The sequence below is a fragment of the Pelodiscus sinensis genome, chromosome 32 (assembly GCF_052426305.1).
Source record: "Pelodiscus sinensis isolate ZL-2025 chromosome 32, ASM5242630v1, whole genome shotgun sequence".
In the NCBI taxonomy this organism is placed as follows: Eukaryota; Metazoa; Chordata; order Testudines; family Trionychidae; genus Pelodiscus; species Pelodiscus sinensis.
In genome coordinates, this window is record NC_143083.1 from 14,966,315 (window position 1) to 14,979,767 (window position 13,453).

General features: G+C 59.7%; 1 protein-coding gene across 5 annotated transcripts in view; it reads right to left on the reverse strand.

The window, feature by feature from the left end:
- Positions 1 to 13,453, reverse strand: part of ARHGAP45 (Rho GTPase activating protein 45) — a 40,853-nt gene that overhangs the window by 8,176 nt on the left and 19,224 nt on the right. For 2 of the 5 annotated variants that reach the window (XM_075902655.2, XM_075902651.2), the window contains exons 5-18: positions 13,175 to 13,247; positions 12,487 to 12,565; positions 11,222 to 11,359; positions 10,633 to 10,697; positions 9,903 to 10,013; positions 8,723 to 8,803; positions 7,479 to 7,658; positions 5,625 to 5,762; positions 5,059 to 5,249; positions 3,978 to 4,123; positions 3,700 to 3,777; positions 3,192 to 3,293; positions 1,304 to 1,467; positions 119 to 307 (exon numbers count right to left, since the gene is read on the reverse strand). In XM_075902655.2, coding sequence (XP_075758770.2) covers positions 119 to 307; positions 1,304 to 1,467; positions 3,192 to 3,293; positions 3,700 to 3,777; positions 3,978 to 4,123; positions 5,059 to 5,249; positions 5,625 to 5,762; positions 7,479 to 7,658; positions 8,723 to 8,803; positions 9,903 to 10,013; positions 10,633 to 10,697; positions 11,222 to 11,359; positions 12,487 to 12,565; positions 13,175 to 13,247 — 1,735 coding nt within the window. Of the gene's footprint in view, positions 1 to 118; positions 308 to 1,303; positions 1,468 to 3,191; positions 3,294 to 3,699; positions 3,781 to 3,977; positions 4,124 to 5,058; positions 5,250 to 5,624; positions 5,763 to 7,478; positions 7,659 to 8,722; positions 8,804 to 9,902; positions 10,014 to 10,632; positions 10,698 to 11,221; positions 11,360 to 12,486; positions 12,566 to 13,174; positions 13,248 to 13,453 lie in introns of all 5 variants that reach the window. The other 3 variants (XM_075902654.2, XM_075902650.2, XM_075902653.2) reach the window with 2 other exon arrangements.

Below are 13,453 nucleotides of genomic sequence, written 5' to 3' on the forward strand. Positions count from 1 at the left end.
ACTGCACTGGGACAGGAGCTGGAGCTCACGAGCAAAGCGCCCTTTGTTTTCTGCACCACAAGGACACCTGAGATACCCCAGCGTGACCGGGCGGGAGAGCAGAGAGAGGGCGCCTCACCTTGGTTTTCAGAGCCCGCTTCTCAATCTCACAGATGCACTTCTTGATAAGGAAGGGAATGCCGTCCGAGCTGTTCTGGGACATCTGGGAGAAATCCCGGCCAAAGAGCTGCAGCTTCCCTTGGAGTTTCTTGTGGCCACATTGGATAGCCAAGGTCTCCAGACATTTTCTGTGGCAGGCTAAATGGCACTGGGACAGACAGGAAGAGGAGTGGTGGGGGGAGAGAAACAACCCTCCAGTGAATAAAGCTTCAACTCAGGGACAGCCAGACGGATTAGAAGCCCCTGCCTGGCAGACACCAGCGTCTCCGCTCCAAGCAGATGCATCCAGTCTCAGGGAAGTGCTTCACAGCGGTGTGGAGAGGAGCAGCAGCAGGATGGGCTGGAGATGGACCCAAAGCCTTTCCGTAGCCTGAGCGTGTCCCCAAGCGTAAAGGAAACCCGCTATTCCAAAGGCAAAGGGAGAGGAGGGAGGCAGGGGCTCCCCCAGCCAACCCAGAGGGGAGCCGGGCTCAAGGCTGCCCTGTGGAATATGCGAAGGGAGAGGTTTTCCTGGGGCTCCATTTTTGCAAGGGGGGGTCAAAGTCCTGCACCTCCGAGTGCAGGTGGAAACATGCACAGAGGGACAGATCCTTAGCTCCCAGCCCAGGGCCTCACACCAGACTCAGAGGCACTGCCTAGCTTTTCCCCTGCTCGCTTTGTGCTCCTCGGCTTCCTTGCTTTTTGCCTCTGCCCCTCTCTCTGGTCTGTGTGTCCTGCCCTCCTGCCCCCAGGCCGAACACAGACAACGCTTAGCAAAACCTCTCTGCTCGCTCGACACCCAGTGGGGTTCACAGCCCCCTTTGGTCTGTGGGGGGGGACAATGGCGGCTGATTGACTCTTCCTGGCGGTTATGTTAATTGAAAGGTGTGTTCACACCCCGTCTGAGGCCTGGCACCCACCCGTGTCTCAGCGTAATGGGCTTTACGTTGTAGGTGCCCCTTGGCTCCCACCGTTCCATGAAGCTGCAGAAACAGCCCAGCAGCAGCGACTGGTGCAACAGAGGGATGTGAGCTGTTAGGTGCTGTCACCCAAGATGCGTGCAGGTCCAGCTGAGGTCTGTGGGATCCCAGTTCAGCTGGGTGCATGTCCTGGCTTCTCCTTCTACCCCTCCGTCCCCCCGCGCCTGCTTCCCGACTCTGCCTACCTCCTCGCACTCCGCTCCCTGGAAGTAAACGTAGCTGTTGCATTCCCGGCATTTCGAAGGGGTGCGAAGCTTTCTCAGCCGATGGGTCTGGGCGGCCTTGGATAAACCCACGTTCCGGAACGGGCCCGTCTGAGCCGTCATTTCTGGGGCTATCCCATTGATGCCTGCAAGCAAACCCAGAATAAATCCAGGCAAACGTCATGTGACTCCGAAGAACTGGTGCAGATTAGGAGCCTGGGACCAGGATCCTCCCTGGGGATTTCACCCCCCACCTGGGCAGCTCTCAGCCATCTCTTTGTGTTCTCCCCCTAGGTCAGGAGAGGAGCAGGAAACAGCACCAGCCTGTTGTCTAGCTGCCCCCGGCTTAATGCCCAGCTGCACAGCCTGCAGGCTAATTCCAGGGCAGGTTGGCCACAGTCTCCAGGAGGAGACATGAACACACATCGGGCAGGGTTCCTGGGAAGCGTTCTCCAGTAGCCCCTCCCTTTGCCAGGCTGAAATCAACCCTCAGGTTGTTTGTTTGGAGCTGAAATGTTTTGGGAAACTTTCTTCCCTTTCCTACTTCTGTGTGTGACGCGCCTAAGCAAGAGCCAGAGCTCCTCACCCCAAGGGACTGCGGGTTAGGGAGCCTAGAAGTGGTGCAGCAGCCCAGCCCACGGTGCTGAAAGCAGCGCGCCAGGGCCCAACATGGATAATGCAGCAAGCGTTTCCAGTTTCCCTAAGACTCTAGCGCCATGGTGTCCAACACACTAGCCACGTGGCTATTGGGCCGGTTGAGTGTGGCTAGTTCCCTATCGTGGCTACTGCTGCAGAACTGGCAGGTCACCGTGGCTCTAGCAAATATACCATGATTCCAAGTACCTTCGATGGTTACCAGGAGATCTAAGCATACCGATTGGCTGATAGGAATCACGTGACCAGTCAATGTGTTTCTGTTGTTTCCTTCCGAGGTCAACAGTATGTACAGTTCTACTGTTAAGTTAACCAATCAAATTGCATATGCAAATCTCAGGGTACGTCTACACAGCAACATTATTCAGAAAAAATCTGGCCTTATTTCAAAATAACTTAGTCCGCATTGACACAGCAGGCAGTTATTTTGAAATAATATCGAAATACTGTCAAGCTGGAGGACTTCTTACTCCGATTCCTGTAACCCTCGTACGAGGAAGGGAAGTCGGAAGAAGAGGGCTCTGTTTCGAAATAAGTGCTGTGTAGATGCTCCCAATTTCGAAATAAGCTATTTGAAATAAGCTTCACAATTGACGTAGCTCAGTTTGCGTAGCTTATTGCGAGTTAAGCCCTGCTGTGTAGATGCATCCTCAGTGACCTCATTGGCTCAAGAATCAGTAATAGTTGATTTTTCCCCTCCACATGGAATTCTTTAAGTCACCTTTAAAGCCTTTAAGTGCCAAGCAATGGCGGGGTGGAGAGAGTTCCATGCATTTGGAACATGTGATAAAATATAGCCCTTAATCTCGTCTTTTGAGGAATATCAAGATTTACAGTTTCTTAGTAAAAAGCCAGTTTCTCAGTGGTCTAGTGTCCGCCCCATCTGCTGTTGGTTACGTTAACGTCTCTCCACAGAGTTATTCCAGAATTACTTGTGTCCCTTAGATTAGAACCTGGCCCCTACTCTTCATCATGGTCAGTATTTGGGCTGGAAGTGTTCCGCGCAGGGCAGTGCCAACGTCTGAACCAATTCATTCCCAGGTAACTGCTGAATTCAGCGGCGTCCCCCAGGGATGAATTGGGCCCGATGACTCCATGTTGGTGCCCTCGAAGCAAACACCATCGTAACCTCGTCCTCAGTCCCTGTCTGCTTAATGCTGTCAAGGCGCCTGGGTACCGAGCCGGGGGCATGGGGGGACCCCTCCCCATCACTCACTTTGTTCAAACGAGGCCGCGTTGGCGTCCTTCTCACTTAGCTCTTCATTCGAGGACACCGTGCCGTTGGAGGAAAGCCGCTGGAACTTCTGGCTAAACGTACCTACCAAAACAACCCACCATGCAGCTGAAGATCAGTGGTGACACCGATTCTCTTACCAATGGGTGCGCACGTCTCTCTGCTGCGTCCTGCACCGAGGAGGGGAGGGTGGCTCTAGAGCAGCTGGGAACTTTCCCTAGAGCCAGCACTCCCGGTCTGACCCCTACTTGGAGGGACGGGTGTAGCTGGGACTGCCCAGTTGTCCTTTGTCATTCTACTGAGCCACCTGCTGTCGGAGCCTGGGACCAGCAATCTGTGGCCTATGGGATTATTTCAAACTAGAAACGTTGAGTCAGCTCCCATGTTAGCTCTTGGGCTGTGCTCCCAGGGGGCCCTATGGGAGATGGGGATGGGATTAGCACGGGAGCAAGAAGCATTGCACGGCTTCCCAGGGCCCAGGATACTCTACCTGAGGCGGGATCCAGGCTGCCCTCTGTTTCGATCATGGATGTCGGCCAAGACTTATGGGTCTGGTGCCCCCTCCCGCCTGCTGAAAGAATCAGTTGACACATCAACGGCCGCTTGCTGGGTGCGCGTGAGCAACACCGTGTAACATGGACACGGTGGGGCCCACCGGCTGCAGACCCAGGGGCTGGTGCCCAGTCTCCTGCGCGGGGCAGGTTAGGACCGGGGCTGAGTATTGCAGAGGGCAAGGGGGCGCGCAGGGACTGCCCTCCTGGAGCTCACCTCTCCGCTCCACGTTCCCACTTTGCGCCTCCCGTGCCGCTGCCCCTCCCTCGGAGCCGCCTCCGTCTTTGGGGGGCGTGGCCCCGTCGGAGCTACTGAACTCGTTGGCGTTGAAGCTGCCTTTCCGGGGCCGGGTGAAGGGGGACCTGATGGGCACGAGGAAGGGGTCGTTTGAAGGGGACGTCCAGCCATGGCTCACCCGCCACTGCCGTCACCCACGGTGGGACCAACCGCGCCACGCTGCGTCCTGCATTGCGAAGAACCTGGCTCCCCCGTCGGCACCTTCCTTGCAGCCTGCGCTGCACCATTGGCGCGGGGCTGGGACATGACGCTGGGGGGAGCAGGGACATGCTGGCGCTTGGAGCTCTCAGATCCTCCCACTCTAGCCCGTTCCCGCAGGAGATGCGGAAGGAAATCTAGAGACGTGATTATTCCCCTTTATTCGGCTCTGAGGAGGCCACATCTGGAGTGTTGTGTCCAGTTCTGGGGCCCCCACTACAGAAAGGACGTGGACGCATTGGAGAGGGTCTAGAGGAGGGTGACCAGAATGATTCGGGGGCTGGAGCACATGACCTACGAGGAGAGACTGAGGGATTGGGGCTTCTTCAGTCTGCAGAAGAGAATGAGGCGGGATTTGAGAGCAGCCTGCAACTTCCTGAAGGGGGTTCCAAAGAGGCTGGTTAGAGGCTGTTCTCAGTGGTGACAAATGGCAGAACAAGGAGCGATGGGCTCAAGTTGCAGTAGGGGAAGGTCTAGGTTGGATATTAGGAAAAACTCTTTCCCTAGGCGGGTGGGGAAGCGCTGGGCTGGGGTCCCTAGGGAGGGGGTGGAGTCTCCGTCCCTAGAGGTGTTTAAGTCCCAGCGTGACCAAGCCCCGGCTGGGCTGATTGAGTTGGGTTGGTCCTGCCTTGGGCCAGGGGCTGGACGCGATGCCTCCCAAGGGCCCTGCCCGCCCTGGGATTCTGGGGTTCCATGAGGCAGGGCAGCTCTGGCTGCGAAGGGGACCCCGCTATCCCCAGCAGGCAGGTGCGTGGGGCGGGGCTCCGAGAGGAGAGGAGTGTTTCAAAGGGCGCCCCCCTACCAGGGGTTCTGCGACACGTAGGGTTCAAAGTCGTACTGGGTCTCGGGTTCGTCCCCCCGCTGCAGCTGCCTGACGTGGGAGGCGTACTGCTGCCCGGGGTCGTACAGCTTGCTGCTCTCGCACAGCGTCTGGAAGTGCACCGGCAGGGGGGCCGTCTGGGTGTACATGATCTGGTAGAAGGAGATTGTGGCCTGAGGGGAGAGAGAGAGAGAGACTCAGGGACGGGGGCAGGGGCCTGTGAGGGGTGTTCGCAAGGGCCTTTGGGACCCTGCACGCTAGTGCCTGAGAGTCCGAGCCCCGTGTCAGACACGTGGCCCCGAGCGTGGGCCGCTGCGTGAGCACTCCCCGTGTTCCATCTAGCTTTGGCCTGCCAGCGGCGCTGGGAAGAACGGTATCCCAGGCCCACTCCTCCTCCCGCTCCGTGACCCTCATTGGGGAGGGCAGCAGCCAGCCAGCCCGCGCGCGGGTGCAGCTGCTCTTGGCCGAACCCAGCGAGATTCGGGCTTTCCAGAGCCGTGTGTGCCAGGGAGGCCGAGCAGGGCCCTGTCTCTCTGAGCCCAACTCACCGACTTGAGGGTCTGGTCGCTCTGCCTGATCACCTCGTGGATCTGCCGCAGGACGTTGACCTTGGTGTCCTCCAGCTCCTGCTTCTGGGTGTTGGCGTCCGCGATGCAGGTGCGGTACGTGGCCATCGACTCATCTGCCTGCAAGCGTCCGAGAGAGCGGGAGATGGTGGCTGCTCGGCGGGAGGGCCAAGAAGGAAAGCAAACCCCCGCCGGGTCTGGCTCCAACCTCCTGTGCCCCATGGGTGGGCCCTGCCATCCCTTCCGCCCCGGCAGTTCTCACGAGCGTCTGGCATTCCCGGCCTTGCAGAATGAAGTCCTCAAGTCACCCAACAAGCACAGCAGCCAGGGCACTGCTGGGGCAAGTGCCCCCTACCTGTCCCCATGCAGCCCTGCACTCGCAGGGGACCACACCTGGACCCCAGAGGGGTCTCCCGTCCAATCCATTTCATCCTGGACTTCTGCCCTGGGACAGCAAGACCAGCTGGGGCGTGTCTTGCAATGCAGACGCCTGTCTGTTAGAGTACATGGGTTACAAGGCCAACGGACCGTTGTGATCCTCCCGGCTGACTTTGAGATACAACGGGGCAGAGCATTTCCCCTAAGATCCCTCCAGAGCAGAACGTTTAGAAAAACAGTCAATCTGGATGTAAAAAATTCTCAGCAACGGAGACGTCCCCACGACCGGCGTTCCCTGTAAGCTGAGCGCTGGGGTGGCCACCCAGGAGTGATTCAAATGCCGCCCAGCTCATTAGCAGAGCGCCCACCACCGCTTGCGTGTGTTTCTACTGGTGGTGCACATCCTTTGGTGCCAAGAACAAAATGTATTCCACACATGGATGGAACAGTTTGACGGAACAGTGCCCACGACCTTTGGTAAGCCGAGCCAATGGTTAACTATCCTCCTTGTTAAACACGTCCCCCTTGTTTGCAGTCGGAATGTGTCTAGACTGAGTTTGCGGCCATTGGGTGATGTCCCTTCTGCCAGACGGAAGAGTCCCATGCCAGGTGTTTGTTCCCGGGGAGGTACGTATCGGCTGTAACCAAATCACCCCTTCACCTTCTCTGTGCTAAGGAAAATAGCTCGCGCTCCTTGAGTCTGTCACTGTCAGGCAGGTTTTCTAACCCTATAATCAATCTTGTGGCTCTTCTCTGCTCCCTCTGCCATTTATCAGCCTCCTTCGGGGAGCGTGGGCACCAGAGCGGGGTACGCGGCCCTGGTGTCAAGCCCCCCCCAAGCTCATTTCAGTGGTTGTCAGGAGCAGCGAATGCCCAACACAACTGGAGCCAAGGAACAAAACCCCTCATTACAGAAAGAGGATGATACCAGGGGTGATGTGTGGGGAGCAAGAAGGGGCGCATGCCCCTGAACGCCATGGGCAGGAGAGCAAGGGGCCGGCCAGCAGCCAGTATGGCCAGAGCCTCTGGGTGGCCCGGGGATTAGCTGGTGGGGAGGTGTCTCTCTCAGCCAGCGTCCACACCCCCACACTCACTGGCAGTGGCAGGGAAGATGAAGCAATGCGGCTCCAGCTCGTTCTACCCTCCGGGCATGTCGCTCGGGGAGGGGAGGGCAGAGCGAGATGGAGCTGCATTATTCTGCTTCCCCCGCTGCTGCTGGGGAAGAGGCAGGACAATGGCGGGGCAAGGGCAAGGGCAGGGAGAGGTGGGGCCTGGGATGGGGGGGGGGGTTTCCTGGCTCTTTCCCTGGCTGGGGGGGGGGGAAGGTGATCGATGGGTCCCTGTCTCACCCTTCTCCAGTTGCCCCTATGTGGGATGCAGAACAGTTTGGACACAAAAGGCTCCGACGGTGGAGTGGGCACCCAGCCAGCGGTGTCCTGGTACCTCCCTGTGCCTCACCTTATTCCTGGCCTCCTCCTCCAGCCGCCTCTTCTTGTCCAGGGTCTTGGTGGTGGTGGTGCTGCTGGTGCTCTGCTGTTCCTCTTCCGCCTTCACGGTGACATACTTGGCCTTCTCGTGCTCTTCACAGCGCTGCATGTACAGCTGCTTGGCCTTGCGCAGGTTGGTCTCCGCCTCTTGCTGCCAGACAGACAACGGGAGCATGATCCAAGGGGACTGATTTAGGGGAAAGTCTCTCGCGGGAATGTTCTCCCCCCCCCCCCCCCCGGATTCGCGCCTCGCTGGGCTCAGAGATTCTGCGTGGCGGGAGTGTGGAATGAGGCTGAGCACTAACAAACTCTGCACACGGGCTAGGAGTGAGCATGGAGGGGAGGAAACTTTGACTGTAAGCTCTTTGGGGCAGAGGCTGCCTCTTTGTTATGCATGTGTGCCCCTCCCAGCGCACGAGGGAGCAGCTCTAGAACTGGGGTCCCGTGGTCTACCCCAAGGCTAATAATAAGGAAACAGTTCTGCACTCTTGCCATGAAACTGACGTAGGAGTTGGAAGAGCAGATCCCCTTGCGATGGGAGAGCTGCTGTCCTGCCGCCCGGAGCGCTGGAGTGGGTTAGGGTTATAGTCGCTTGGATGCACATTTCTTTGGGCATTTCCCACCTTGCTTGTCCATCAGGTTAATTGCAAAGGCAACTGCAGACCAGTGTGGTGTGGGCTTGTTTCTAATGTGGCATTGAGCATGGCTGGGAATCTGGACTTATTTCTAACGTGGCCCGGAGCGTGGCCAGGAATCCAACTGGGCTTGTGTGTAACGTGGCACTGAGCGTGGCCGGGAATCCGACTGGGCTTGTTTGTAACGTGGCACTGAGCGTGGCCGGGAATCCGACTGGGCTTGTTTGTAACGTGGCACTGAGCGTGGCCGGGAATCCGACTGGGCGTGTTTGTAACGTGGCACTGAGCGTTGCCGGAAATCCGACTGGGCGTGTTTGTAACGTGGCACTGAGCGTGGCCAGGAATCCGACTGGGCGTGTTTGTAACGTGGCACTGAGCGTTGCCAGAAATCCGACTGGGCGTGTTTGTAACGTGGCACTGAGCGTGGCTGAGAATCCAACGGAGCTTGTTTCTAATGTGGCACTGAGCGTGGCCAGGAATCTGACGCTAGGATGCACAAGGTGCGTTGGGAGGGGCTGTCACAGCCTGGGGTACAGTGACGACACACCCTCCGGGCCCGCTGCGGCCGTGCGTTACCTACCAGCTTCCTCTGTGCCCGGTGCCACTGCTCCTTAATCTCCTTCCTTCGCTTTTCGTGTTCAAGGCGTCTCATCGCCAGCGGCTGGAACAGGAGGGTGAGAAACCAGAGTGGGTCATAGAGGAAGGCAGCGGGGGGCAGAGTCAGGAGCTGTTATGATCTGTGCTGCGCTATGTGCCTCCATGGGCTCTGCCCGGCGTTTCTTAATGCTTATGAACCCAGAGCCTTGCCAGCACCAGGCGGAGCCAGCCAGCCGGCACAGGTCCACACAGCTCTGCCAGGCCACTTGACTCCTTCCTGCCTCCTGTCCCTCCCCACTCTTCCTGACTGGGACTTCTAGTAAGAGGCACCTGCAGAGTCACCTGAAGGCTAAGTCCCTGGGTTGGGTATCAGGAGATGTGGGTTTAGTCCTGAATCAGCCTTTGACATGCCGAGCGCCACCGGGGAGTCATGTTCCCTGGTGCCTCAGTTTCCCCATCTTTCACGTGGGGGTGCCCCTACCTACTTCCCTTTGTGCGGGCCTTTGTGAGCTACAACTGAGACGTGCAGAGGGTGGTTCAGTGTGTTATCGCCGACTGTGCTGACCGCGGAGCAGTTCTGTGCGGGGGACAAGCTAGCAGAGAGTCGGCAGATGCTGTCGCGTTGGTTTTCGGTCAGGGCCGGCTAAGCCAGCTGAGCGCTCGGAAGGGGAACAGACCTGCCTGCGTGTCCTGCTGGCCCTGGCATGCAGATTGGACGTGGCAGCTTTCCGCTAGTGGGTTATTTGGCCCATGCCGGGAAAAATCCACAGACCCTGAGAGGCCTTTGTGGAGAGTAGCAAAAATGAATGGGTATTGCTGACTGTAGGGATGGTGCTGAGGCCCAAAGCCCAGCAGCATGTAAGCGGTTCTGGTGCTGGCCCGGCCCCACTTTGGAGCAGTAACGGGCGAGGCCGGTGAATCTCAAACCCAGCCCCTGCGTTAGCTGAGCCAACGGGAGCTCTGAGTCTCTGTGCCCGAAGGAGGAACAGGGCAGAAAGGCAACGGCAAGACAGCCATTCCCAGGTGCCATTTCCGGGAGAGGGCACTTCCTGTTCCACGCAGGAGCTCAGGGGCACCGGGTGTTCTCAGAGGTCCAACAGCAAAGGCCGGACGTCCCCAGCCCTTTGCACCATGCAGCCGGGCGGGGAGGGGCACTGTCTTACCTGCAGGAAGGTATGATTCTGCAAGGCGGCCGCGGTTTGCAGGATTGTAATTCCATAGTCCACATCCTGCTCCAGAGCCAGCGAGTAGATCGACAGGAACGGCATGTGGGGCTGGAAAATTACCCCCCACCCCGAGAGTCACTGCCACAGCGAGAACCCAAAGGGAGCACATGACACACGTGGCCGTGGGCGGGGAGCGGAGTGCGAGGCCCGGACGGGCTGTGTGCGGCCAGCGCTGGCTTTCACCGAGAGATGCATCACACACGGCGAGCGAAGTGCGTCACCTCACCCCCGGCCGCTCACGCCATAGCGCTGGGAGGGCGTGCAATAGAGCCGTGCACAGCGGCCGTTTCCTCCTCGCCCGGCTGGCAGAGCGCTCCCCCTCACGCAGGCCGGGGCGTGGGTTCAGGCTCCCCCCACTCGGGCCCAGGGTGGGGGAATAGGGCCCCTGGGTTTTACAGGGGAGCGGAGGGCCACACCTCGACGCTTAGGGGTGAGATTTCCCAAAGTGCTTAGCGCTGCCCTTTGAACTCAGTTCAGTGTCGCTGCAGCAGCATTGGGCTGTGCCTCGTGCTCCTGAAAATCGACCCCCCGGTGCTTAGCGCGAGGCTGCGGAACGGCACCATTTCCCTCACCGCTGGGGGCAGCTTCCAGCGCTGCTTGGGCCGGGCGTAAGAGAGGGCCCAGACGTACCCAGACCCACAGGGCTTGTCCAGGAACCTGGACCTACCTCCTGAGTGATCGTCTGCTTACAGCTGTTCACCATCTTCTGCAGCCCTTTGGCATATTCCATCTCTGCAAGAGGAAGGGAGACGCGAGGATGGACTTTGCCCTGCTCACTCTGGGTTTCGTTTGGGTGGGGAAACTCAGTCATTTCAGCACTGAACGTGATTAAAGAATGCCAGTGATACTGATAGTGTAGGTCCTACCCAAACCTACACAGGCTGTTTTCTATCAATCACGGCAGTAATTCCTTGCATGCATATAGGTCTGCTTCATCCATAGATCTTAAAGTGCCTCACATAGGAAATCCGGTTTAATCGCCTAGGGGATCAAACGGAGGCAAAGAGACTTGCCCAAGGTCATGCAGAGTCGGTGGCAAAGCCTCGGATGGATTCCACATCCTGACTTCCAGGCCCATACTCTGGCCTTTAGGCCCTAGGAGACTCGGTCCCCAAACTGTTTCTGGATCCAGGGATCCCTGCAACCTCCAGCACATAATAAAACCCACGACAATATGAGCTGGACTGGCCCTATGGCCCCTTAAAATGGCGCCTTCGGGAATTCAGCATCTCGGGAAGCAGCTCCTGGCCACTCACCCAGAAAGGTTCTCTTCTCCAGGTAGCCGAAGAGGTCCTTCATGTACTTGGAGATGTTTTTGGCGTAGTGGAGGGCAGCTTCCACCCCGCCCTCACACCGCTGCAGCATGATGTCCACCTCCTCTGCCGACTGGCGGACTGTGGCGGGCGACGGAGGATACACAGTCAGCCAGGCAAGTAAGCGACCGCCCAGCCCTGTCATCCACTGCCTTAGACCCCCCACATGGTCCTGGGGCTTCCAGGAGCCCTGCAGGGACCAGAGAGGCAGGTTCCACCCCAGGCTGGAGCTCAGGAGCAGAACTGAGCCACTGCTGGCTCCCGCGCTGCTAGGAGGCATGGCCGTCCTTCCATCTGTCCGATGCAGATTTCTTGAGCTTTTTGAGCCCTTGGTGACCTTGTCCCGCCCTGGTAATTCTCCCTCATGGTGCCTGCTGTTCGACAGCAGCACCAGCTTCCGGCGCCACCCCCTGGAGCGCGCTCCCCAAACGGAGCTGCCCAGCTGTTTCTCCGCCGTCCTTTGGGCCCAGTGGCAAGGCCCCCGTGCGCTGTCAGGACAGGCTGGAGCTGGCGCGACACGGGCTACGAGACGTCTGTAGCCTCCATTAGCAAGTGGGCCTGGTCCCTGCGGACTGTTCACTTTGTCAGCCGCCGGAAAAGTTAGTCCTGCCCTGCTCCGTCACACCAGCGCGGCGGGGGGTCTGAGCCTGTAAGCTCTTTGGGGCAGGGAGCGTCTCTTGAAACAAGCTCAGGTTGGGGCCGCGGGCTGCCATGGGAAATGGTGACGATCCCTCGGCTCTGCTCTGAGATGGTGGCTGGGCGGGCGCGGTGCCCTCTGGCCGGTGGGCGGGCCCGGTGCCCTCTGGCCGGTGGGCGGGCCCGGTGCCCTCTGGCCGGTGGGCGGGCCCGGTGCCCTCTGGCCGGTGGGCGGGCCCGGTGCCTGCCTGGCCGTGCCTACCCCCGACTGGTGGCGAGGCGCAGCAAAATGCCACAAGCGGCACGTTTCCTGGTGGCGCTTGTAACCAGCCCCCTTGTGCCCCCCGCTGCACAGCGGGCAGGCGGGATGTGGATTTAACAAGCTGCCTAAGGCGCCGGGGGCAAGAATGCACCGGCAGTGACGCCTCCGGCTTGTCCCTCGTGTCCCGCGCGGCAGTGACCTGCTGCCTGTGGCACCGCCGTGAGCCGGGGAGTCGCGCTGACCCCCAGTTACGCCACCTCCAGCGCCTGCGCTTCCCTGCGCCCACTGGCCACGGCGACACCTCACTCACCTGAATCACAGCTACCCATGCCTGGGGGCAGGCTGTCTGCGCCCTGCCCGGGCATCCCCCCGTAGAGGTTCTCCATAGACTGGGGGGGAGAGAGAAGTCGTTAGTGAGCGAGCCGTGGTAACGGGCACCGCAGCAGAGAGACGGACACGAGGCTTCCTCAGAAGCCAGGAGATGGATCCAGAAACCGGGGGCCGCTGGCAGTTGTCTGCGTTCACCGAGGCCAAGAGTAAGGAGCCAGACTCTTACTCTGCCAGGTGCAGCCCCGGGACCCCGTGAAGGCCAGCGGGGGACACGGGAGGATCTGCGGGGAAGGGCCCGGCTCAAGGACACAGAGCTAATGAGCCGCAGAGCCCAGAGGCAAAACCAAGAGCCCCGACTCTCCGTCTTCCCCTCCTGTCCACAGGCTCATCCTGGGACCCAGCCGGAGAGCTGCTGGGGTCTCGCTCAGCCGTGGGCTCAGGATCGCACAGACACAGCCCGTGCGCTGTCCTGGCGCAGCTGCCGGAGCCCTCGCCATTGGGAGAGCCCAGCCCGGGCTCAGCTGTGCCTGCTTGTTCCGAGCAGGGACTGGGTGAAGGCGCCGCTCGGGGCGGGGCAGGGAGGGGCGCCAGAGGTGAAAGCAAACCCCAGCGACATCCCGCCCCCGCCCCACTGAGCAGCGGGCGCGAGGGAAGCTGGCGTCGCTCACCTGGTTCTGCTCGCTGGGAGGTATCGAGAGCAGGGTGCTGCTGTCCACCTCTCCCATGAGGAACTCGGAGACGCTGGAAGGAGGGGAGAGGACGCGGACGGTCAGCGCGGTGACAGGGGTTCCGAACACCGCCCTGGGACTGCCCCTACCACGTCGGAGTGCTGGTGCCTGAGCCGGGCCGGATCCAGCTCCCTGGTGGCGTCAGTGGGGAGCGGATCAGCCCCACGTGGCCAGCCCCTGCGGTTTAGACGCTGGCGAAGCGAGGGCAGGAGGAGGTCG